Raw genomic sequence first — 26177 nt, forward strand, 5'->3', positions numbered from 1 at the left:
CCAAGTGTTCATAAATGCTTTTTTTAGCAAGTTATTTTAGCCACATTTCTCAGTAAGTTATGTGCTGGTCATCTGAAACTTCCTTTTTTTTGGGGCTTGTTTATCCTGCAGATACGTTATCTACTTGACACTTTACTAATACAAATACCATTCAACAGCGTGTTTCAATCAAAGACAGAAAATGTTCCCCCTCTTTACATTATTTTTGGAATACTAATGTTTACTAAAAGTTTAGTATTAATCTTCTTTGTTAAAACTAAGATAAATTTGGCAGAAGCCGGTTTAATATTCATGGGGCCATCATGGTATCATTTTCCTGGGACAGTTTAGTTCCTGTGCGTCCACTGACCTTTCTGTTGCAGAATATGACTCATTTACTCTAAAGCTTTAATTCAGAATTTAAATCCTGCACTAATCACAAGACATTGTTTATGGTATGAGCAAGGTTATGCCAAGGTTCCTTCCGCTAGAGACCTGGGGGAGGGGGCTGGATGAGGCGGCATGCCAGCTAGTGGGAGAACAGGCAAAGGAATGAGAGTGATTTTCACTTGTGAATTTTTAAATCGTGGGTTTATTTCTTCTTTCCAGAGAGAGTCTTTCTCCAAGGCTTTGGAAGCTGCTCGTGTCTCAACAATGCAAAAACTGTCATGTCCCCACTGGAGGAAGGTAGGCTTTTATTTTAAAGGAAAATGAGGGAGAGAACATCAACAGAACAGAACTTCACTGTTAACTGCCAGGAACTAGAACAGCTAATAGTAAGGAAAATTAGGCTAGTAGAATAACAAGCTTAAATAGTATAATGCTTAACTAGCTGGCATCTTGTCAGAGCGATATGCAGAGTGGCTGGCAGCCAGGAGCTGCCACCAGCAGTGGTGACATTTTCTGCCACTGCTGCAGCTGATCCCACGGCTGCCGTTGGTGGCAGAGGCTCTGTGGTCCACGGAGGAGGCAGAGAGGGAGTAGCAGACAGGTCACGCTCTGAGAATTTAGACAAGATGGGATCAGGCAGAAGCAGCTGTGCGCACAAGAAAAGTGCGATGAAAACGTTTCAGTATGTCATTACTTTGGGGATATGGGATTAACCCGGAAAAAATATTCTAGAGGGAAGGAAAAGCGAGGGGGCCTGAATGAAAGGCCAGGAGGGTAAGTGTAAAAGGAACAGATTAAGAGGTAAACTGAAGACTGAGGGGCAGGAAAACTGGAGCCCAAAGGCAGCCAGCTCATTACTGAAGAACTCCAATCGGAGATGCAGAAATTATTCTAAATTCTTAGTTTCCAAAGTATCAGGTTCTGCAGTAGTTTCACTCCTCACACTGCACTTCCCAAACTTTTCCTGACTGGAGCCCTTTGGAGCTGTTGACCGCAAGGCTGCAAGAAAGGATCCTCTTTGGATTTCAGTAGTCTACATGAGGAATTTGTTTCATGGGATTAGTGGATATAGAGGCAAAAAGGAATAAGATACACAAGGAATTCTTCTCTTTTGTATCTGTGTGGTGCCAGGTAACAATTGCAGTAATTCCAGGGATAAATTTTTAAAAAGATGCCAGACATTTCTAGTGTTATTGGACAGCTGTTTGTAGATGTGTGACATTGTTAAATTAGTTAGTCCTGATCTGTGTGTTGCTATAAATTGCATAGTCAGTAGCAACAAATTAGAAGCATTTTTAAAAAGTAATAGAATCCCAGTTTTTAACTCTGGGTTATACTCTAGGAGAGATAACGTCTAATCTTGCTCCCCACTCAGTTGAATCTTTTGGCCAATGTAGATGGTACTGACGGATGAGAAGAGAGGAAATATGCAAAACTTGAAGGTAGTTTGGAAAATGAAGGAGGATGGAGAATGAATAAGGCATGAAATAAGTGTTCAAGCTTTTTGCAGCAAACACAGAGTGAAGAAGCTGAGCTGTAAGGCATGTTGTTAATGTGTGATGATTCATCCAGCGCTCCAAAATATTCTGACAGTTTTTCAGGTATGTTTGACAGACTCTTCACAATCAGTCTGAATAGGTAATATACAGACACCAGAGGGAGGTTTTCCTTTTGCTGTTAAAAGCTCATCCTTGCTCACACTGCTTCATTCTGAGGTTGGTAGGGCTGAGCCAGCTCTCAGGTTTGAAGGCTTCCCCATGCCGTGGCCCTTGCTGCTCTGGCATCTACGAAATTCCCAGGCTACAATCCTCCCGCTCCACCACGCTCCACCTGCCTGTTGGAGAATCTCTCTGTCCCAACAGCATTTCACAAGGGGAAATAGAGAAGCTCTTTGCGTTGGTATAGCTGATAAAAAGGTGCCTCAAGACAGCAAAGAATTCAGCTGGCGTTGGGGAGAGGAGAGAGAAAAGCAACCAGAGGGTTCCTGTTTTTCTCTTTAGCTCTAGTGTGTTGCTTGTCCCACCAAGCCACCACTGTGGGGTGCATTTCTGGGTAAACTATCTCTTTGAAACGTTTCTACCAATTTTAAATGTAACCAAAGATTTTTCTGCTCTTTTCTGCATTCTTAGCATTCCTTCACAGCTTCTTCCTGACCCTTCGTCACTGGTTCTGCCTGCGCCATCCCAGTTCCTGCATGACTGGTTCCTGCAAGAGGCTTCGGTGCAGTCCCTGTCAGAACATCCTGGTGCACTTTAATCCCCCGTGTCGCTCAGACGTACGGGGCTAAGCGCATTCTGGGCTGCAGCCTTTCAGCCTGAGCCTTGAAAGCCACTGGCCATAGAGTTTACAATGGGTAACTCGTCTTCTAAGTTATTTTGCCTTCAATTTGGGTTATTTTGAGTTCTGTTTTAAAGAAACAGAGAATATCAGTTCTGATCCTCATACAGGAGATAGAGATGTATATATAGTGTAAGCTCTAGTATACACTCTTTCTGAAAACACTTAAGAAAAGTCAGGGTGCTTCAGTGTGTTGTAGTTGCTCATCCAGATATAATCCTGGGGTCAAAAGCAATGGAGTACGCTCAGCAGGGTGCGCAGGGCTTACACTTTAAATGTATTTTAGAAAGGAAATGCTGTAAATAGAAGACAAGTTAATGAATGCACATTTCTCTTCCTCCGTTCTTTGTGGTTGTCTCCTGTTCAATGCTGTTAATACCTGTGTTGCTGCTCTTCGCTTCCAGCCATGCTCAGTGCTGTGCTAAGAACGGAGCCCACGCTGCCTTTTTGTGCTCCCCTTGTCTGCCTTGGCTAGAGGTAGCTGAAAAAAAGAACAAAATTCTCCCTTCACTAGGAGCGAACTGCTTGCCTTCTCAGTCACTCTGACATGTGGGTATGGGATCCAAATCGGACGGCAGAACAATTACCTCCTGTTTTTTGGAATCGGTGTGCTCTCCTTGTATATTTGATCTCATTTCAAGGACACAGAGGTGCCTGGGGCTGAGCTGCTTCTCCCACAGCTGCAAGATGCCAGGAGGAGCTTACGGACCAGTTCTGCCCCCACGGGGAGTGTCGTTCCAGCGATATAGGAACACCATCTCTTACCTCCACCCTGAGGATGGGGTTCGTTCTGCTCAGCCATCGCAATGTTCAAGGACTGAAGCCATCCACAGCTGGCGGCAGGACGGATGGGCCGAGTCACCCTCCGGAGGTGCCTCCATGTACCCATCGACCATGGGCTGCTACACTGACCACACAAACCAGGACTATGTACGTGTAACTCAAAGATGGCCAAAGATGGCTAGGATCTGGGGAGAGAGATCCTGCGCAGGGAGATGATCTTCACTGAACAAATAAAGTTGCTGCGGAGGCATTTTATATAAAAATTTAGTTCTCTTGGTACATTTACTGATGTGACTAATATTTTGTAGGACTATTTTTGTTGTTAAAGGCAGACAGACAGAAAAAGGATACCGATCTTCTATTTTAGTTAAAACTTGTGACAGCAGCACCATACACAGACCACTCATTTTCATTACCAGGTTTGTTGGGTGTTTCGGGTTTTGGTTTTGTTTTTTTTTTTTGTAATAGATTAAAACTTGATCACACACACTGTGTTCATATTGAAATTTCCCATGCTGAGTGACTGCCTCAGGCTAATAGTTTTTCGTAAGTTTTTGCTAAAATAAGTTGGGTGCTTGATATGAGTTTAGCAAAAACTCACTGTTTTGATTATAGTTCTATACAATTCATTTATTTTTAGTTTGCTTTGGAAAAAGAATTCCACGAAAACAGACATACACAACAAGCTACATAAAAGAACTTTAACGCTGCAGAATGAACATAGCTATGAGCTAGGTGCCCTGTGTAAAAGAATATTTTCTGTTTATCATCTAATTAACAACTGTGTTGTAACACACAAACAGAAAGGGTTGATAGCCTTTGAATTCTTAAAATGGATTTTAAGAAATGTTCCTCCAAATGGATTTTTATGGATGTAATCTTTTCAAAGAGGCGATACTTGGAATTTAGAACATTGCTCACAGTGGTAGAATTATTAGTCATTAACCTTGATTTATTTGACTGCAGTATGATGTACTAATAACAATCAAACCACAAGAAATAAGGGAGTAGAAATTTTGGGCATCTAAAGAATGAAAAAAATGTTAAAATGGAGTAACGTGGTGCAAGAATACTGACTGTCCTTTACCTGATGTGAGGAGTTATCCAGATTTGGGAGACTGTGTTGTTTGGGGCAGGGTGGGGGACACCGAGAACAGAATCGAGTTTATTTTGGTGCAGTGCTGCTTGCTTACGATAGCAGGAGGAGTCAATGCCTTCACATTCAAGCCCAGTCAGTCTGTAGCTCAAGTGCTCTCACAATTAGTTTTTCTCAAAGCTATGTTCTGAGCATGATTAGCAATATTGTCCAATCCCTACCTGTAATTTCTCTTTTCTTTCCATTCCAGGTACGAAATCTCATTCTTAAAACTCTCATTTGGGCATTATTAACTTTTATCTAGAGGCTGAGTTTTCCATTGTGGCTGTTCTCTGATGGACTAAAACAACTACAACCAATCTAAAATGAATTTTAACTGGAATGTATTGGCTTTCTCTCCTGCTTCAAATCTCTTCTCAAAACTCAGCTCTTCAGCTAGCATTCCCTTGTTAATCTCCAGTCTTATGTTAGGGAAACTGACTGCTTTTGATCATATTAGGTAGTTAAACAAAAGGTCAAGTACACAAAAAGTCTCAGACATCCTCAGAAGTTAACCCAAGGCGACAAGTTGAATGATCAAAGTACTAACCTCCCCTGGGCTAAAAAAGGAAGGAATGTTCTGTTGCTTTCTCTCTTTTTCACTTGCACTATTGCTTCATTTTCCTCCCCTAGGTTGTGATTCATTCAACTGGCAGTCGAAAAGATACGTGCCTAGTGTAAAGCTAGCTATTTAGCTACATCTCGTATCAGCGGAGAGAGGCAGGCATCACCACAGAGTGATTCATCCCACCCTAAGATAGGGGAAATCATCTCTCTCTTTTCCTCAACTATCTAATTTTTAGGTTGATAAAATTAGGTGAGATGAATCTCATCCCTAGTGTTGAGGTTAATTGTTTGAAGATTCTGATTGTTTTAAGATGGGGATCTTGGTTTCTATCTGTGGCACATCGTGATTAGCAATGATGGCAAACGCCTCGGAATAGTCTATGCTGTGATTAGCATGTTCTTGAATATTGCTTCATTCAGGAAAGTCAGTCATTTTGAAAGGAAGAACAGTCGCATAATGCACATATGGGAGAAGAGATTTCCACTTGGGTGACAGCTTAGTTCACAACTCTTGTGACAGAAGAGGTTTCAGTACTGAGAAGGAGTGGGAAAATACTGACTTTTCATTCAAACTGCTAAAGCGAGGTCTAGGTGGAAAGTGATTTTATGTTTTGGAGGAAAGACAAGCTTTTAAAATATTTTTAAATCATGCAATATGGTGATGTTATGGTTTTTTCTGCCTTATAATTAGAGCTGATTGTGGAGTAAATGTGAGATTCATAAAGGCAGCATGCAATGTAGGTGGGTTTTAGGCACCTAATTCAAAGAAAATGAGCCCTGAAAACTAACTGTGCAGTAGAGTTTATAGTGCCTACACTTTCATTAGAAAAATTTCCATAAAAATTTACCTGATGTTCTGCTATTGATCTTAACCACAGGTGCCACCATCTTGGTTAAAAGGAATATAAATACACTTGGATCACAGGTCCAATCGAGAAAAGTGAAGTAAGTGTCGGACTCACATCCACTGAAAGGCCTTCTCTGGTGTCTTCCGAGCAGCCCCAGTCCACAGGAGCAGCAATGCATCCAACACAGAGTGCTGCGGCAGAGGTTTGCAGATATGCGCTTAAGAAAAACGTAGCACAGGTAAATTAAGTGGTGATGAGAGCAGTTAACAGTTAATCTTTAACTCTTCTCTCCCATTCTGCCAAAAACCCTCAAACCAACAATGTGATCTTAATATATTTACAAGATTCTGGGGTTTTTTTGAGTGCCTCTCTTCTTTATCTTTTAAACAGCAGCCAGTTTGCTGCAGAGGTCTTTTAAAATGTCTCTTCTAGGGAATATTCTTAGCTTTTAAAGACTGCTAAATGAAAATAATAATAATATAAAATTGCAATCAGTCAAGTAGAGGAATATAATGTGCCTACTGGAAAACTACAGTGAAGGGTGATTAAAGGGCATGTTTTCTTTTGAGGAAGGACATCTTGTCTTCTGATTGGGAAACTTTGTTGCTTTGGTAGGGTAGCAGCTAATCCTATCTCTTGTGGCAGGGTGTAGTCATAACACCCTGAGCTTTTGAACTTGGTCTGCTGTATTGGTTGCATTCTTTGTGCTTAGAGCTGGGGTTTGGCATACCTCAACCAAGACTCCCTCTCTCCTTTTTGTCATCGTTGACCAGATTCCTTCGTGACACGCCACTGATGCTAGTGGCCTTTTGCTGCAAGGCCACTTGAAATATTTTGGAACTGTTTCCTTCATCACCTAAGAACATGTGCCTGCATCAGAGGCGCTGCAAAAGCAAGTAGATACAGGATTTTATAGTACGCTGCCTGGGGTTAGCAGCATGCTGCTGTTACACCCCTGGAACAACCGGTTCCTACATTGTTATTGTCCACACAAATTTAATATTTAAGAAATAGCATTGCAATTCCTTCTACAACTTTTGTATATAAATTTAAGAAAAAATCAGAGAGGATGAGCAGAAAAAATGTCAATACCGATATGATTGGGGTATAGGTTTTTTAGCGAAAATAAAATCATAGCAAAAAATCTGCTTTCATACGTCCATACAGCCAAAGCATAGCCCCATAAATATTTACTCATTTAAACTAATACGCATTTCCTGAATGAATTATTTCACAGCATGAATACAGTAATGCTTGTTATAGGATTAGACTTGTATGTATACACACTTCCAATTCATTAACTGAAATGTGTTAATAACCTAACATAAAACCACTCAAAGTAGACATCTCGGGCATTTTCCTGTAAATACTTGTTTATAAGGGTTGGGTTATTTTTTTCCTGTTTAAGCGGCTTTGGGTTGGGTTTTTTTGTTTCTGTTTGTTTTTACAATTTAAATTCCCAATCATTTATCAATTTGAGTATAAAAAAGATATGTAAAAATAATGTGAGATTAAAAAACCTGAGACAAGTATGGTTCTGTACAGGTTGATAGAAACCCGAGGGAAGCAATTTTTCCATGACTCTCTCTTCTAAAGCATAACACCGAGGAAAACTTGGAAAGATCATATGCCCTGTTGGTAGAATAGAAGTTATTTTAGTAAAAACATTCAGAGAGGTTCATTTTGCAGTATGATAATTGCCAGGGAGGACTTTGACTTGCTTTATTCAAGGGAATAGCATCCAAACAAAAATTTGGATCGTATTTTCCATATGGAGCCAAAGTCTAAATAAAAGATACTGACAAAAAGAGGGGTATGCATTTTTGCTTAAGGATTAGTCTCATTTTAATTGAATATCCACAGATTCTTATGGAATAATACAAAGCAAAAATAATAATACATACTTAACAGCAATCTATGTCTTCTAACATAAACCACCTAATTACAAACACTTTAGAAAAATGACAGTTCACACATTTTTACATGTAGGTTTGGGTTAAAAGGGCCCACTACAAAGGAAAAAAAAACTGAGATAGATTATGTTATATTGTCATGGTGACTTTTTAAAATTCACTTTACCAGTAGCATGCTGTATTTTTGACTGCCAGTAAATATGGAAATACAAAAGAGAAAACATGTGCTTTTGTATTTATAGCAATTTTGCCTGTACCTTTCACCTGCTGTCAGGCCAATCTGAGCTTATTGCCACCAGCATTTCATGAACTCTTTTGTTTTTTCATCCCTAGATATGTAAAACTGAAGATGTGTTGTTTTTAAAACCTTTACCGCTTAGGTTTTCTCATACGTGTGTATGCACATCTGTAAGCAAATAATCTTTGGAAAAAATAGATGGAAAACTTGCAATGAGGTATGCTCTAAATATCCACTCACACTTACACAGTACTGTACAGAAGAAATTGTATTCATTATCCAACTTGCATATACAGCAGCATCTCAGTTTTATTTCCTGTGTCTTCCTTGTGAATCAAAATGAAAATTACTGGACAGTCCCAAATCTGGATGATTCCTACATGTGCCAAAACAAAGCAGTTTAACTGTATAAATCTGATGGTTGCTGCATAATGCAGTGACAAGTGCCTGCATTTCCGAAGGCTAGGTCAAGTCCTGCGACTACCTTAAAGACATGGGAAGGTATTTATTTCCTAGTCTGTCATCGACTGTGCAGGAAGGGATCTGATTTTTCAGTTTGTAGGCTGATGCTGGGTGAATGTTGAAATTCAGCCATTAATTCGACTAAGTAATTAACTGAGTAAGAATACCATGATTCTTGTGAATATGCTATCATGGCTGTAAATAATTTTTTCTGCAGCTAAAATGTGGCTATCCATGGATTCACCATTAGAAAATCTCATGAAAGGTAGGATCCAAGACCAGAAAAATGTTGTTGATAATACCTGCTGTTTGATGTAATACAGTGCATTCATAAGTCAAAATATTTATCCTTCGGAGATGTTTTTATGAGGCAGAAACAAGGCCTGGTGTACATTTGGAACATTGACCAGTATAGCAGTATTGCTAAAAGGATATAGTTTATTTCATTTTATTTTTTAAACATATGTATATATACTGGCAAAAGTCCTAATGTAAATGCACTTTTACTAGCAACATTTTTTTTTTTTTTGCTGGTATAGCATATTTCTCTTATAAACTGCATCTCCAGTGGAAATGTAGAGCTCAGCTGGTAAACCCTTTCGCAAATAGGCTTTGAGAGCAGCTCTCTTTAAGGAACTGGCAAAGAAATTTGTAAAATGGCTTCAGTCACCTCGGATTTCTGTTTGGTCTATTGTCACTGCTTGACTTTTGCGTAAGGTAAGTCCTTGGGTTTAAGCCACTGGTTGACAACTCCCCACCAATGCAATTACATCACGTCTGCAGTCTCTGAAACTTTCATCAGCTGTCCTTGAGAGTCACTGTCAATCTCCAGCCTCCACTGCGAGGCGGATCCAAATTTGTAACGATCTTCTAAAGATGAATGCAGCATATTTAGTGTTGTGTTTATTATAGCACGTAGATCTGATTTTGTTTGAAGCCTGTGCAGGTCTATCAACATCACACTTAAGATATGTTGCTCTGGATTTGGTAAAGGGACACTGCCAACTTGATTGGTTCTGCGTTTGTCAAAGAATTTGTAGCTACTTTGGTTTTAAGTAGCATCTAAAATCACTGTCTGAAAGAAGTTAATGATACTTTTTGTTGTTGTTGCTATAAAAATGCACTTTTTACATTTAGCTATAGTTTATCCATTATGGGTTGCAGGTTTTTTTCTATGTTGAAAAGACATATAGACATCCATCCATCCAGGAACATAACATTTATACACTCATAAAATTTTGTTAAAAATTAAAATATAGTGCATTCTACTTAGAGTGCTCTATCAGAAAGTGCACTTTTTCAAAAATTGTTTCAAAGAAGTTACAAATTGACTTTTGTATTCCAACAAATGACTTCCTTTGTATCTTGAAATGACATCGGTAATCTGTCATTTCACAGCTGAGCTCTTAACCTTGCCCTGAAGGAAATACTTGAAAAAATATGAAGTTTCGTCTTCAGGTCTGCTCATTCTGTAGTTTTTCTGAAAATGTAGACACAGTGTCTTTTCTTTGGAAAAAAAACAAAACAAAACAAATGAAAAACACGTTCTTCTGGTATGGTTACTGCTGAGGATCAAGAAGCAGTCTATTTCTTCAGGTCCCAAAACTAAACGTAATCAAGGTTTCTTATCTTCCGTGTCCATGTGTTCTGTAACAGCAGTATTTTCCAGGATGTTGTGAACATTTTTCACTGAAGCGTTTAGTAATTACAGACGCATAAAAGGTTTCTAGAGTTGTACTTTTAAAACATTATTAAACATTCTATCAATTTTGTTCATTATATAATTGTAAACTTCCCTTTCAGTGTCCAACTGCGTTGCATTCTTTTGTGGAAAGCATAGCAGATGATTTTTTATCTAAATGCATAAAAAACAGTCTCAAAAGAAAAAAGGAAAATCTAGGTTTAAGCATTATCAGTGGGAGACAGTGAATTCACATACTCTCATACTACAAGATTTGTGATTGTTTATAGTCTGAGCTAAAATTAATTTGATCAGAAGAGTCCTTTCTTAATTTCAGTGGGTTCGTTCCGTCCATCTGACAGACCATGTGTGAAAAAGGATACCCAGCTTTGCAGCTCGGGTTAACACATCAATGTTTGAAAATTTCTGACTGCTGCTTCTGTCTTGAAACAGATGTCTGCTGACTGTTTGGAAAGCTGAGGACAGAACGCCTGTTGCGAGGAGGTGTTACTGGCATAAAACCTAAACTCCAAAAAACCTGAAGTGCTGTTTTTTTCCTTGTAGCACAGAATTCACTTTGTCAACAACTGGCTCGTAATGAAATTTCTAGAAAGCCGTGGAGATTGATGCTTGCTTGGTGCTTATTATTAACATGCCAGTGAGACAAAATATGAAGTTTTTACCATCTTCAGCTTCTGAGGTTAATGCTGTGGATGCAGTGCTCTGTTTTTCATGCAAAGGTCTGTTTGGTAAATACATCCATAATGGAAGTGCATGAGAAAAACACACATAAAATGAGAAGTAAGGTTAGAAAGCATATTCGGTGCTCTTTTGTAGCATTCAGGAAAATAAAGATCTCATCTGTAGCAGCTTTATTCACTGAAAGGAAAAAAGAGAAGCTTTATGTATACAGAGGAGACATCCCTATCTTGAGGAACATCTTGCTTTGCCAGAATTGTCCTCCAGGGGATTTCAGAGCCGAGTGAAGTGGTGGTAATTTCAGATAGCCATGGGTTGGGGTTGCCAGGCTTGAAATATTCCTTAAGTGGTGAAATATGTAGGTAATTCTTCATCTGCAGTTGTCTGCAAGCTGGCTCTGGTGAAATCAGGAGCGTCCAAATGATTTTGGCCGGATAGTTCTTTCTTTCTTAAGTTTTCTTCCCTCCTTTGCTCACAGAATACTCATGAGTCCAAAATACAAATTTCAAGAGTCTCAATATCACGTCTGCATCTCTTGGCTAACTGAGAAGCTGAACCCAGCTACAGTGTCCTGCCTCCACATCTGCAGCATTTTCCACCGGGGCTTTTCCCAGGCAGGTATGATTATAGATGAGACCCTCATTACCCAGGGACGGCAAGTAGGAAATTTCAAACATTTAGCAGCTTGTCTCCGCAACAGGAGGTATTAATAGTGAATGATTGTCCAGTGTCATGAAATCAACACAAAGACAAGGCGTGAAACACTTTCCTGTCTGTAAGGCTCCTTCTTAAAACCAGACCTTTTTGGTGTGTGCGCGTTGATATGAGAAGATGCTCATAAGAAGGTTCTGTGGAGGCTGCCGTGCCATTTGGGACCCTCTTTCAAAGTTATCAGAGTGCCTTACAAACTGAGACAACAAATCAGGAAAAAAACATGGCATTTACTTATAGGAATGGTTCGGTGTGAGTTAATAAGAGGAACTGGCAATGAATTAATGGAGGCGGTCAAGGCTGGAAGAGGTGCCTAGACCGGTGGGCACTTGGTATTTTCAGGAAGAAACACACTGGCTGTAGAAGGGATGAAAATGCACTCTTTTCTTTGCCTGCATTAGTTATTCCCTGGGGCACTGGCTGTTGTAATGTCTCTACGGAGGAAACTGGCTGTGCAGTTTAAAGTAAAATGTCTCGGTGCTGGCCAGCAGCAAGTTAGGGGAAGGGACTATAATTTAAACAAAAAATATATCTCTTTCTGGGCTTGTGACTAATGGACTACAGGATGCTCTTAACTTACTAAGAGGAAACATGGTATCTATTTGCACTACTTAATAGCTCTCCACAGACCATTATTGAAACACACTGGAACTTGTCCTGAAAAGTGCTATTCTTGGCTTGTTTTGTGTTTTGTTTTTTTTTTTTTTTTTAAAGTGAAATGTTTCCAAAAAGTTTAAAGGACTTTGCATCTTGGAGACAGGGGAGGCAGGCTCCGTGATCTTACAGAACTTGGAATAAGATGGCGGCAAGGTCTTATACCAAAAGGTCATTTACGTGGGTGACTGCCAGGCTGCATCATTCTTCTACTCCATTCATTCCACTCTACTTCGATTCATGACATACTGAGAAGGAACAGAAAGACAGAGTTATTTTTAGAAAGCAAATTGTAGTATAAATTTTATTATTCCCACTATGTCAAAAAATATGAGTATGTTTGGGTGTAATCCTCTACAAAAGTGTACCGGGGCCAAAGATAACATCACTCATAGCTTTAATGGGCTTTCTTCTTCTCTAAGGACTTTTCCTGAGTGTACAGGACCATGAAAAAGGATAAAGGCGGCTCTGCAGTTACCTTCCTGTGTGCACGTGTTTACCAAGTGGCAAATGCCAGGTAATTTATTGAGGGGCAGCTTTTCTCAAGTGACTCCATAGCAGCTGCAATTGTGACCGATCCGTGCTTTGGGATGAGCTGCAGCGGTTGCGACTGCAGCCGCAGTGCAGCGGGGTGAAGGTGTCAACAGCTTCCCGGTTTCGTACCCCGCTGCTGCAAAGTGGCTGATGCCTCTTTTGGGCTAGGTGAGCGGCACCGGGCTAAAGAGGTCCTGGGTCTAACCCAGTCTTGCCTTTCCTGTTAGTGGATTACAAACACAATGAAACCAATCACAAAGAGAGAGACGAATGAGAGAGTGAAGTACAAATCAAACCTGGTTTCTTGATCCTCTGCTGGGGGCACAGGCCTGCTTGGAAGAGAACCAGCAAAAAAATAAGTGAATCTCCAGCACAAACTAACCGCCCTCTCTTTGGGCCCTGAGGTCCCATTTGTTTCTTGGAACAATTCAGACTCATCCAATGGACCTTGGCAATTTCAATCAAAGCTCCTTTTTCTCTGGGAAAAGAATAGCAGAAATATGCACTCTTCCCCCGCAGGAGCTAGTTAGATAGAATAAAAAAAAAGAGAGGCTATATCACTCTGAAGCAGAGCCAAAACCAGGCCAAATTAACCTGGCATAGGATTTTGACACTGTCTTCCAAACCTCCCTAGAATTTTCCGTCCCATCTAATGTTACAGCCTCCTATCTTGCTTTTATGCACACCCAAGATGTGCCTGACAGCAGTATTTGGCCCTCTTCATTGCACCATCATGCAAATGCTACAACTGAATGTCAGGAGAACGTTCCCTGGTGCCTCTGGCTCTGGTCCATGACCAAATGGGTTTGCTAGCTTTATAGAGGTAAAAAGCAGTGTCAGGAATCCATTCGCATAGGTGAAGGTCAATAGCAGCACAAAAGCGATGGCACGGGGAGCTGTTAGGGAGAAGAGAGGCTTTATCAGTTCCCAGCCACTTGAGAAACGTCCTGGTGGGTCCAAACGTTTGAGAGTGGTTCCCCAGGGGGTGCTACCAAGCAATAGGGCCATTCTCCTCCCCAAAGACTCTTTAAGCTATTTTGTGAGTGAAGGATAAATAAAAAAAGAGTAGGTACCTTTCCTTCTCAGCCATGTCTTGTTTCTCTTCTGCCCTGTAAATGCAAATCACATTTGAAATCTATCACCTAGTGGTGAGCAGTGTGAAAGAGTAGAGTATCTAAGGCCTTTCTAAGGAGATAGCTGGATCTCGGACAGAAGTTACAGGTCTGATCAGAATGACCATTAGCTTCTTGTCCCTGTGAGACACCGCCTTGATAATCCGAACGCTCTCAGGATGCCCGTGTTGGCCCTAGAGGGAGGCAGCTGACTAGCTTGGGCCGGACAACTGGCTTTTCAGCAGCTAATGAACTGACTCCTCCCGAACGGGCATCTCCCATTCAGTTCCCTGCACGAGGAGGTGTTATTATAGCGCATCGCTCTTGTGCTGACCCAGCTGGTATTTCCTCTGTCCGCGATTGCCTTTTGCTTTTAGCCCAGCCGACTGTTATCGCTGCTTATGGCCAGCACTTCTAACCTAAATCGGGTCTAGAAAATGAAACAAAACAAACTGTAAACTAATGGCCCTCTTTATGCCACTCTAGCAGAACAAAGTGGCTTTTAAAACAAGCGCTAGCTCTCACTTTAAGGTCAGTTTGCATGGTCGTATGGGGAAAATGTGTTGGTTTTATACAGAGTCATTTCTGATGATCTTTGCTAGCACATACGTTGCATGTTCAGGATGTGTGCACTCGTGGGGTTAAGAGGAATGGTTCTATGGATAAATAACCTTTTAATCAAGCTTCTCCTCCCTCCTGTAGCTTTTGCTTATTTTGAGAAAATCAGTAGAAAGCAAAGGTAGGCTGTGTGGGATATCAGGGTAGGAGGAAGAGAGAATTGGCTGGTTATAATGTAAATAATGATGAGAGAGAGCAACAACATCCCAAGAAAACGAACCCCCCCTCCACCCCCCCCTCCCCCCCAAGTTAATTTTACCTTTCTTTTCTGGCCTTGATCCTCTCTTCTTCAAATCTGCAACAAACAGGAAACATTCTTTAAATGTTACCCAGTCAGGACTCTTCACTCTTAGTAAAATGCAATGTTTGCTCTGAAGGTGACAGAAACTGCAAACTAGCACAGTGCTTGGCACCAGCATACGGGTAAGATAAGGTTTGCCCCAGGCTCTGTGTTTCCAGTACATGGGTTTTGACTCAACACAATATCCTGCTACAGAGGATTTTTGTCCTGCGCCTCCTCAGAGCTATGTGTGCCCCAGGGTCCCTCTGATACTCACTGTAAGACGCAGTCTGGAATCTGTACGTGCTCCATTGGGATAAGTTGCTCCAGTTCCTCCAGGCTGTGAACATACTGGATCTTATTGATGAACTTCACACTGGCAGAGAGAGAGAAAGAGTGTGTGCTTGAGGTCTTGCTTTGATGTTCTCTCCATAGGAAGTCAGAATTTTCCTGGTGGAAACGGGGAGTTCTGCATCTCTGTATGCTCTGCAGTTTGAGTGTACCCATCTTCTCCCAGTGCTAATACGCTGATGCCTAAAAATTGTGGTGAGATGCCGCGTTACTGTACCTCGCTTTCCTTTGACCCCCACCTCTCAATATCTGTAGGAGGGAAAAAGGACCACCATTCCTGCGTCTCCCAGTAAATCTTTATGCGCTACCCAGTGGGACAAGCTTTGACCTGGATCCAAACCACCACAGTGTCTCCTAAAACCACCTCTAGAGTTGTCCTTGGAAGTATCAGAGAGATGTAGGACAAACGATGAACAGTCTCACCTTGGTTGCTACTAGTTAAAGGTGAGCTTAAGATCTGATTCATGAGATTAAACTTCCACTCCAAAACCAGCCCAGTTTGGGACCATGTTACGTTTACCTGATGAAGGGTCTGGATATAGCCAGCACTGTCCGGATGAACCATGAAGGATGCACGATTATCAACGCTTTGAGGTTTTTACGCAGCCTGTGGAAAAGCCGTAGGACAGAAAGTCAGATTCAAACTACTTTTTCTTAAACTCACCTGTAATGTGTCAGGGCATTAATAAGCGTGATGATGCTCAGCAGCCTCAGCTGGGTGTCTCCAGGCAAAAGCCCTGCCCATGGCCTTAGGAACCCTATTTAAGCTCAGACCTGGCATGCTGTAGGAGTACTGCTTTGCTTGAGTGCTGTGGTTGCCTGGTCTTTGTGAAGGTGCTTGTGAGGGAAGGAGGGAGAAGAGGTGATGAAGAGAGCCTGGAGTAAGTGAGAAAGCTGTGACAGAGGAAGGGATTACAGAATGTGGGGAGCAAGGAAGGAGGGGTGGCTGGGAAAGCTGTGAGGAAGTGTAGTGGGAAGAGGACCAGGAAGAATCAAGAGGAAGCACCAACAGGATTCTCACCTTCTGTCTATCATCTGATAGCATTTCTTCAGCCAGCCAAGGCCTGGCATCCTCCTCCGGGGTGTTGCTCCGTTTAGGTACACGATCATATAGTCCTCAGCCACCAGCAGCTCCAGACTACTGATCACGTATCTGTTGGGCAGTGATCAAAAGCAACGGGGACATGAGACTCAAAAAAGGTCCCTTGAGGTTTCTTTAAGTGCCTGTGTGTCATCCCAAAAGGCCTCGAGACCCTTTCTTTGTAGACCTTGGAATAGGTTTCAGATTCTCCTGGTGCCTCTGCAGGATACCTAGGGGTATTCCTCCGGGATTGCTGGTATGTGTTAATATAGTGTGTACACTGATGGACATCCCTGCGCCATTCTTCTGCCTAGCAGTAGCATCTACCAGCTGTTCAACATTGTATACGTATGCTCTAGCCTGGTTGTGAGTCCATCACTAGCATAATTAACACTGAATGTTTGAATGCTTTGACTTATTGGACTTGGATGCAAATGCTGTGGACAGTGTCTCACCCAGTGATGCTCGCTCCAGTCTGCAGCTGCACACTGGGTACATTTGGCCTGGATTCAACCTATTTCCAGCTGAGGTTCCTGGTGCAATGAATACATGGAAACTGTTTCCCCAGAGCCCGAGTTACCTTCCTTGCCCTCCTCTCCCTCCTAGACTTTGACCAGTCACTTACAGGAAGAGATTCTCCATGATGTAGTGGTAATCAGCCAGGTTACTGTCTGGGAGATAGCAGGCAGCGAAGACAATGATGGCATTGAGGCCTTCTCCATAGTATCCTGGGAAAGAAAGACACAGGCAGCATCAGTGACTCTTTCCAGGGGGAGACGCGAGAGTTGAAGGGAAAACAGCAGTGAAGATGAATTGCCAAATTTGGGCCTGGGCTGGCTTTTGTGCCTCTGGTCAGCTCTAGGTAAGTTGTTTGTCCTTCTTGCGGATCTCTTTCACAATTAGATTTGCCTCCGATTCTGGTTTTGGCTATCACATGCAGGTGGGGTTCAGGGAAGGAATTTGTGTGTGTCAAAGCACAGAGCCGAGAGCTTTGCCCTGGGTCGTTGCTTGGCTTTGCTCAGCTTTCAGCACTGGTCACTGTGTGTATGGGCCTTTAGCTGTGGCTACAGAGGGGTTAAGCACCCGCAGTCCCTTCACCACTGGCAATGCTGCCCACACCCAGGGCTGAGGGTCAGGGTATATTCAGTCTTGCTCAGAGCCAGCGTTATCCCTACTTTTGTTAGTGAAACATTGCTACAGTGGCGATATGTTTTTAGCATGAGCTCAATGCTTTTGTGCATATGTGCCACATAGCGGTACAAAACAAATAGCAATTTTTCCCTAAAGACAGTCAGTCAAAACAATCAGTCATGGCATCCACTCCAGCTTGACAAAGATGGACTGAAAGAAATCCACCAAGCCAGGATTAGGTCGCCCTCTCCCTCACCTCCGTGCGTTACCACTCTCATGTAGGGTTTGATCATCTGGAGGTCGATGCGGTGCTCCTGCTCTCCGATGATGACAGTCCTCCAGAGCCGTCCATTAGTAGCACTCCCATCTTCTGTCCCACCATCCCCAAACAGGTCTGCGCTGTCCCCAGGCATGTTCTTGGCTGTGGCTACCGGAGTGTCATCTGGAAAAGGGACAGACATTTCTGCCTTTAATATCACGCGCAAAGAGGCTCTGCAAGAGCTTTGGTGTGCGCTAAGAGACAGTAACAACCCCAGACTGAGGATCATCTGTTTCATCTGCAGCTTTGATATGTGTAAGTTTGTGGTTCTTGATAATCTTACTCCATTGCCGAATTGTAATAGAAATAAGCTTAACATCTCATGCTGCTTATAGTACCTGCAGTCACGGGTCGGGCACTGGACTTTTTGCGGGATCTTCCCTCAGATCCATCTATACTGGCTGAAAAGGGCACCGCCTGTGCCAGTTGTCTTCTGATCTGCTAGCAGAGCTGCTTGCATGAGACCTTCTTAGCCCGATTCAGTCAAAATCAGCCAGGTTAGCAAAGACCATGTTATTCAAGATGTTTGAACAATCGCGTGACAGCTCTACTGGCAGAGCCTAGCAGGCAGGACCTTCCAGCCTGGGGTGGTGGCCCAGCTGCAGCTGGAAGGGCATGTATGTCCGCAGCCTTATGCCTTGTCCTGAATTATGGCTAGGCTGATGTTTGCAAGTCCCTGAACTACTTCTGCCCACACTCTCCCCAGATGGAAGTGCTGAGACTCCTGGGCTATAACTGGGGTCCTGCTGGGGCAGATGTTGTGTGGAAGATGGGGCTTGGTTGTGTGTGCTGCGCTTCACTGCTGAGGAAGTCGGTCCTCAGCTGCTGATGGTGAGTGGTGTCAAAAGTGGTTAAAATGAGGCTAAAAAAAGCCCCAACCCCTGCAGACATTCACCCCAAACCGGCCTTTTACCTTCCCATTCCAGTTCGTTCCCATTCCCCAGGAATTCGAGGGAATCTGTCTCATCAGGAGTTTCAATATCGTCCACATTAATGTCCAGGTCATCTGGTGTGTCCAGGAAGTCATCGGAGAGAATGGAGCCTTCGCTCTGGTCCAGGGAAATGTTGATTTCAGGTGCAACAAGTGTCTTCCGCTTACGATGTGCCCCATTAAAGTTTAATGTATTTGGGGGAGCTGGAGTTAAAAGGAAAATAACTGACAGGTTGTCCTCATCCTGTATCCTTAGTGCAAGACATGGTGCTTTCATTATGTGTGTTTCAGGCTACGGTCTTGGAAGCTAAGGGTGGTGGATCATAGCTGGGAGGTACTGGACGCCCGCAGGTATGGCTGGGTAAAAGTGCCCACGCTTCTGAGATACCTATTTCCTCCCCCAGCTTCTTGTGAGATTAGGAAATTCAAATCTCTGCTGGTTTCCTCTCCCGTATGGGAATTTTTGTGGATACTCCAAGGGAACTGGCTTTCGCCCTAACTGCAAGCTGCCGTTCCCATAGGCTTGCTTTCCTTTGAACTCCTGATAAGGCAGGCTGGTACTTACAGGATGTATTCTCGTCTTCTGTAGGGCTGCCCAGCGACTCCATCCCCGTCTCTTCTGGGAGAGGTCTGCAGGCAAGCCAAGATACGGAGGTAAAAAACCAGGAGATAACAGGTGATGTTTAGGAGAAAGTCACTCCACAGCAGACAGTGGAGAGAACTGGGGACATCATGGAAAACCATGCAACCCCATGTGTGCACTGCCCTTTCCCTTTTGCCTGTGAGCTCAGCCTGAGGGATACCCTCAGGTGATTTGCCCAAGAGCAACCCAGCAGCTGTGCTTTCTTACTGGAGCACTGTGCAATCCCTAGTAACCTCCAAACTATCCCAGCGTTTACACCCAGCCTCCCCCCCTCCCAATACATCTCTCATGCTGCCATTCAGCCAAGAAGCTGGAAAATCCAGCCAGGGACACGGGAACAAATCCTGTCCCCAGAAGAGCCTGGTAACATCCTCACTCTCTCCATATTATCCCCATTTTTATCTTCATCAGAAGTTTGAGAGGCAGTGCCAAGCTCTAGGGCTCCTTATCAAGGGTACCAGGGAACAACATCTGCAGTTGCCTTCTGCCACAGGCCCTGGCTGCAGCAAAGCAGAACTTTATCCAAAAAATCTGCCACAACCACTTTGCTCTAAGGCAGTCAACGTTCAAGGCAAGGATCAAACCTTAGGCGTCATCCCAGAATTGTCACCCCATCCTCACCTCAGCCCCCATTTGGCAAAAGCTGACAGTGATACCCAAACCCTGCTGAGGTTTGGAAGCGGATTCATTCTGAGCTAAGATCCAGGCATCAGCACTCAACCCATATTTTGGAGCCGAAGGCTGACCCACGCTCCCTTCCTGGGGCTCCATGGCAGAGGTCAGGATTTGCAGCTTCTCCTGCTTGGCTCCTACACCCTCTTGGTATAAGTCACCATGCCTCCAGCTGGAGGCTGGAAGCATCAATTGATTTAAAAATTGGCTTTCCTGTACAGATGCTAATGCCAAATCTCATTATGTGGCTGTCGCCCTTTGGAAGTTGCTAGAGTTGTTCCTGACCCATACTGGGGTAAGTGAAGCTAGAATCTGGCCCCCAGTACTGCGGTGAGGAACCCTAGGTGGTGACTGAGCAGCACGCTGCCCACCCTGAGCTGGACACTTTCTGAACACTTTTCCCCTTAATTTGAGCTGGGACTTGTGCCTGTCTTCTGGCATCAGCTGGGTTTGAAACTTCTTGTGCAGCATGACCAAACCCCACCAACCCCATGATAAGTTCATGATGTCAAAGGTCTGTTTAAAAGCGCCCTTCTGAGCCAGCCTCGTTTCACCTGCCCCTGGCTGGAAGCTCCCCCTCAACAGGGGGAAGAGCTCATGCCTCCAGGTGTAAAATCCTGGGTGTGGGGACAACCCTGGGGTGAAACGTGGGGGAAAACCCACCACTTTGAAGGCAGTGCTGTAAGAATGGGGATGGGACTGTGCACAGGGCTGGTGGCCAGCAGCTGCTGGCCCTACAGTCCAGCGATGGCAGGGAGGGAGATGATGGGGACTGGTACCTCCGAGGATACAGCCTAGCTCTGCCCTACAAAGGCTCCTCTTCGTGCTGCCATGACACCAGAGCTACCAGCCAAATTAAACCCTATAAATATTTAGATTAAGCAATAATCCTCTCCTAGCTGGTTGTTGTATATTTATGAGAGTTGAAGACCTGATCAAAGGCACCTGCCCCTTGCTCGCTTGCGCAGCACCCGGATCCTGTGGGCTGCCACAATATTCCTGAGCAGTCAGAAAGATCCCTCTGCCCCCCTCCTGCCTCTCCTCCTCCCTTTTGCTTTTGTCTTAAACGGGGCCTGGCTGGTTGTTTATCTGACTGTGAGCTGGCGCCTGGCACAACTTGGTGATACAGCATCAAAAGGGGGGGGGGGGGGGGGGAAGGCAAGGCCCAGCTGTACCCGAGTACGTGCTGCAGTCAGGCACTCTGTTCTCCGATGCTAGGATTCATTTAAGAAAAGCAATTCAAAAGTCAGGGGTGGAGAAAAGGGCTTTCTTACCTTCCCAAGGGATGCTCGAATCACTGCCTCCCAGTCTCCCGTGTAAATCTTCCTTCCCAAACACGGCTAGCCCCAGATGCCAAATTTTCTGAATGAAGCAGGTTTTCTAAGGGTCGGGTGCCACCATTTTGCTTTCTGCTGATAGTGTGCTGCCCAGTTTCCCTCTGTAAGCCCCTTCTCTCGGGCCTCAACCAGCCCGAGCCTTTACCAACCGTGATCCGATGGATGCGTGATGGAGTGAGCATGCTCCTGTATCCGCCCCGCGGCACCGCTACAGCATCATTGCAGGACAGCACTTGCACAAACAGCCGAGACAGACTGTCGACAGGAGGCTAAACCTTCAGGGAGCAGCAGGAGGGGGAACCCTTTCCTTGCTGCTTGCTCACTGCCTTGGCATTGCACCTTTGCAGCCTGCAAGGCAGGAGCTTGTTCTGCAAATCAGCTTCTCAGGGAGGGATGGGAATGTTGCCTTGCGTCCTTAATGAGCAGCTGAATTCAGTTCCCCCAGCCCAGATCTTTGTCTAGGATATGAGTTTTTTGTGGCAAGATTGGTTAATCACAGCTAAGCAAAAATAGCTCTGCAGCAAATCATCTGCTAGAGAGCTACTGTCCCACATGCAGCAGCTTCTGCCCTATTATTTTAATGCTTCTAGGGGGAAGTGTCTTGAAAATTATTATTTATTTATTTTTAATGCCAGTTAAACACAGCTAGCATTCACTCATTTGCCTAGTGGCTGTTTGGGCTCTATTTCACTTGCATCATTCCTGATTTAATCCCTCTGCAGCAGTCTATCAGCAGGCTGGGGAGCTTGTTCGTAGGGCTCTGGCCTTGTCCCTGCCACTGCCTTGCCACCCAGCCAGGGTCACATCCCTTTGCCTCTCCCTGTGCTTCGTTTGCTAGGCAGGAGCAATGATGCCGGTGTTAGGTGGTCCGAAGGCTCTGCTGCTCCTTGACCATGGCTGGGGTAAGTTTGCTGCTTGCATGGCAAGCGTGAAACGGAGCCTGGCAGCTCCTGCTCCAACATGATGGTGCGGGTTAATGCACAGGTGTCCAGGTCTAGCACAGCTTTGTCCCCAGATTTTCTAGGGAGCCTTGCGTCAATGCTTTCCTCTCTATACCTCGCTTTCCTCTCTAAGGTCCATTCCATCCTAAAGCATTCTATGATTCTATACCTCACTCTCCTCTCTATACCTCGCTCTCCTCTCTACCCAGTTAAAAGCTTGTCAGCACAGCACTCTGGAGGAGCCTTAGGCTGGCAGAGGTCCATCAGCCCAAAGCTCTGCCCAGCTCTCCTCTCAGGAAAGAAAAATCCATTCTAGAAACCCAAGGGCTTGGCCGAGCCCACCTCTGGGGCCAGCGGAAGGACAAGCCATGTCCTGTGAGCCAGGTGCTGGGTAGGCAGACAGAGGTGCTTAGATTAGCGATGCAGCTGGACCCGTGGTAAACAGAGCTAAGCTCATCTGCTGGTGCCGAGGGAAACAGGAGACCCTTTCTAGCATTGCAGGGGCTGTGCGTGCCCACCCGCGGAGCATACTGCGCCACTGTCTGTGAATACAGGGGCTCTGTGGGCTGCCTGGGGGAATTCAGCTGCAGCTGGCACAGAGCGAGACAGCCCTGAAAAGCCCCTCAGCAGCCCGGACCCTAGCTGCAGCAAGGCTTGGGGCTGACCATGCTGTGTGTGCCCCAGTGAGCTGCTGCTGGGCTGTGGGCTTTAGTGCTGGGTGTGTGGGGCAGTGCTGGGGCAGGGATGAGGGTGGGTGCACCCTTTGGGTGGCTGCAGGGAGTTCAGTGCACACTGAGCTTACAGGGTTTTTTTTCAGCATTCTGTGCAGTTAATAAAGTGCCTGTGAAGGTGAAAGCTGCCACTTCGGCACCCTCTGTCACCCACACATCGTTTCTTACAAGGTTTGCAACCATTCAGATTCTGCATGTCAGTGCATCCCAATGGCTCTGCTTCCTGTGGCAAATTCCTGGCAAAGCAGCGTTGCTCTGTTTGGGGAGACACTGCTTGATCCAGAGACTGGGAAGGAGTCAATCTGTCCAGCCCTATATGCATCCATCCATCCCTATATGCATGCATCCATCCATCCCTATATGCATGCATCCATCCATCCCTATATGCATCCATCCATCCCTATATGCATCCATCCATCCATGCTGATCTTCCTGTCCTCTGCACTCAGCTCCTTACCCTCTCCTTGATATGCTCACAGAGGGTTGCCAGAAGCCTCCCAAAATCTTCTAAGCATTCAGAGCAGCCTTGCTACAAAAGCTCTGTTCTCTGGCCAGAATTGCCCCGTTGGAGTTAAGACTCCTGCTGCATCCAGGGCCGGTGGGAGGGACCTGCGCGCCCCATGCCCTGCTGGTTTCTTACAGGAAGAAATAAAATTTCTCCCTGGCTTTTTTTCAGGGAACAAACCTGGGGAAGTCCTCATCTTGCCACTCCTCCTTCACATCCACATTCTCCATCCGCAAAGTGGCTTCTGTGGTTCCCATCGTGCTCAGAGAAGGGCTGGTTACACAGCGGCTCCCTTGAGGAAGGGCGCAGGCTGGAAGGAGGAAGGTAGAGAGGTTGGCATTGAGCATCACCACTGGGGAGCATTTAATCTGAAATGTTCAGAGCAGGTATGCCGATACCATGCTCTACAGAGAAGCAGCGTGATAGCTGCTTGTTGTGCAAAAGGAACAAGGCAAGGACATGGGGTTTTGTGGCTACTTGACACGCTTTGGACAAGAAAGAGGAGGTGAGGTGGCCCTGGATCAAAGCAACAGGTATCTCTCTGCTCTGTGGTGACCTTAGCTCTTCTCCCTGAGGATCAACACCATCGGAGCTGATGCTCACCCATTTTCCCCTTGCTACTTCTCTTCCAATACTAATCTCAACATTAACAAACAGCTCTGCTGAGGGAAATGAAATGTGGCTGAGACGGAAGAGAAGAAAGAGCTCCTCTCCAGCTGGTTTCAGGTTGGTTTGGCAGTAGCACTGGGTTCCATTTTGCTGGCCCGGGCAGAAGTTAATGGCTTTGGTTTTGTAGAGAAATCCCTGACTGCTGCTGCTTGGTCTGTGCTCCATCCCCACGCTTGTCCCTGCACCCAGAGAGAAACGGAGGAGGGCAAGGAGGCCTTCACAGGGATGTTGAATGTCCTTCCACACCCCTGAAGAATTAACATCTCTGCCTTGCTCCCAGGTAAACCAAAGCAGATGCCAAAATCTGGAGCACCTCAAATGGAGGCAAGATGGGTGTGCTGTTCCCAGTCTGGGCTTTCTCCTGCACTGGTGTAAACAGGAGAAGTCCAAATCCAGCGAGCCTTGTTTTCACTCGTGCTAGCACCCCAGCAGTGCGAGGGGCCCTTAGGACCATATATGTTGTTTGCCTTCACTAGAAGGTTCCTACGCCGCCAGCCAGCAAAACCCAGACCTTTGTACCTGTTTCCCAGGGACTGCACCTGCAGCTCCTAACAAAGTCTGGCTGAGGGCTCAGGACCAGCTCTGGTTGGAGAGGGCAGATATGCTGCTCTCAGCTGGATGCTGCTGCAGCTGAGCTTAGTAGCACCTAAGTCTGGAGGGGACAAGGTCAGGCCTTATCTTATACGGAACATGTTCAAGTGAAATCAGCTCGTATGTTGGGCGCATGCATTAACCCAACCACTGCAGGACAGTTTTGAATGTCCTTCCTGAGCTCAGCCTTTACGCTGTAAATGTACCCAGGCACTGGCTGGATAGTAACATATTTTTTTTAGGATAAGAGACCTAGGGTGATTTCCCAAGGGAATGGGGCTACTCTGTCCGTCCCCTGGTGTCAGGGAAATCAGCATCTAGCAGAGTCTGACCCATTGCTATACGGCTCTTCTAGAGACCCAGTACTTTTTCTGCTTCCTTTGGAGGCTTGTATTTACAGAGGGTGTTGCTGGTGATGATCTGGAGGGAGATAAATCTGTCTGCGTGTATCTGCTTTAAAGGAATGAAGCTACGTAGAGGCCTGAGTAAATCCAGCATCCGTCTTTATTACAGGCGCTGGCAGAGATAGGAATCGGAGCAAATTGCTGGTTGTGAGCATTGCAGGGCTCTCTCTCTGCCCGGTGTCTCTCAGCCTTTCCTCCCAGCACGCATATTATGCATTCTGTCCTCACCCCGACGCCTGGCTGCATGCGATGCCCATGACACCGTCACACATGTCTCCATTTTTGATTTCCCTACACGCAGGCAAAGAAGATACCTTGGGGCTCAGAGAGACCCCACCTTCCCTCCCTCCTCCCCACCGCTGTCATCTGCTTTCTGCTAACCCTGAAGGCATCATGGAGGGAGGAAGAGAAAGGAAGGATATTGAAGCAAATCCCAGGCTGGATCCTGTTGTTTCTTAATATCAAGCATTGCCCAGCAGTATGGAAGCCCAGATGATGCTGTACTCACCGATGCTTGTGGCTAAAGAGGAACAAAGAAGATTCTGCCTGTATCCCAGCTAGGCATTCCTCCTGACGGAGACGGGCTGCTCAGGAGGTCCAGTGCCTGGATTCGGATGCAGATGTGTGTGGCTTTCTCAGCGGAGGAGTGTGGGGATGCATCTAGGTCGGCCTTTCTCACAGCAGTCGTTCGTTGCTTCGTGATTTGGATTTTGTTTGGGGGGGGCGGAAATTGAGGGCAGTTATTTGTATTCTTCCATGGCTGCTGCTTCCTCTGCTGCCTCCCTCCCCTCCAAAGTATTTTATTATTATTTTCCGCTTGCAGCTGGCTAAGCCTCAGCTCTCTTAAGTCAGCTAATTGCACTGCTTTTGTGTGTGAGGAGGATGGCGGTGGTGGTGGTGACAGGGAGGGGGTTGTTATGGAGAGAGGGG

The 26177-nt window shown here is 45.1% G+C and overlaps 1 protein-coding gene and 1 long non-coding RNA gene across 4 annotated transcripts; one reads left to right on the top strand and one right to left on the bottom strand.

The window, feature by feature from the left end:
• Positions 1-2732: 2732 nt before the first annotated feature.
• On the top strand, positions 2733-7726 carry LOC148054348 (uncharacterized). Its single transcript, XR_015707295.1, has 3 exons — positions 2733-3908; positions 6070-6277; positions 6813-7726. It is a non-coding gene; the product is annotated as an uncharacterized LOC148054348 (long non-coding RNA).
• Positions 7727-7855: 129 nt separating this feature from the next.
• On the bottom strand, positions 7856-26150 carry ATCAY (ATCAY kinesin light chain interacting caytaxin). Of its 3 annotated transcripts, none has more exons than XM_087769146.1 (13): positions 25756-26150; positions 23764-23893; positions 19320-19384; positions 18737-18958; positions 17761-17946; positions 16999-17101; positions 16314-16445; positions 15813-15899; positions 15219-15317; positions 14921-14956; positions 14005-14040; positions 13228-13260; positions 7856-12645 (listed from the first exon to the last, which is right to left on the bottom strand). In XM_087769146.1, the coding sequence occupies exons 2-13, from the start codon at positions 23838-23840 to the stop codon at positions 12636-12638; spliced, it is 1086 nt and encodes a 361-aa protein (XP_087625272.1). In that variant the 5' UTR covers positions 23841-23893; positions 25756-26150; the 3' UTR covers positions 7856-12635. The 3 variants fall into 3 exon arrangements, with proteins under 3 accessions (XP_087625272.1, XP_087625270.1, XP_009470267.2); XM_087769144.1 differs by having other exon boundaries at positions 13228-13263; positions 25756-26149; XM_009471992.2 differs by lacking the exon at positions 25756-26150 and having other exon boundaries at positions 13228-13263; positions 23764-23930.
• Positions 26151-26177: the final 27 nt, after the last annotated feature.

The sequence above is a fragment of the Nipponia nippon genome, unplaced genomic scaffold (assembly GCF_047370975.1).
Source record: "Nipponia nippon isolate SJK-2023a ecotype South Korea unplaced genomic scaffold, ASM4737097v1 scaffold_31, whole genome shotgun sequence".
Classification (NCBI taxonomy): Eukaryota; Metazoa; Chordata; class Aves; order Pelecaniformes; family Threskiornithidae; genus Nipponia; species Nipponia nippon.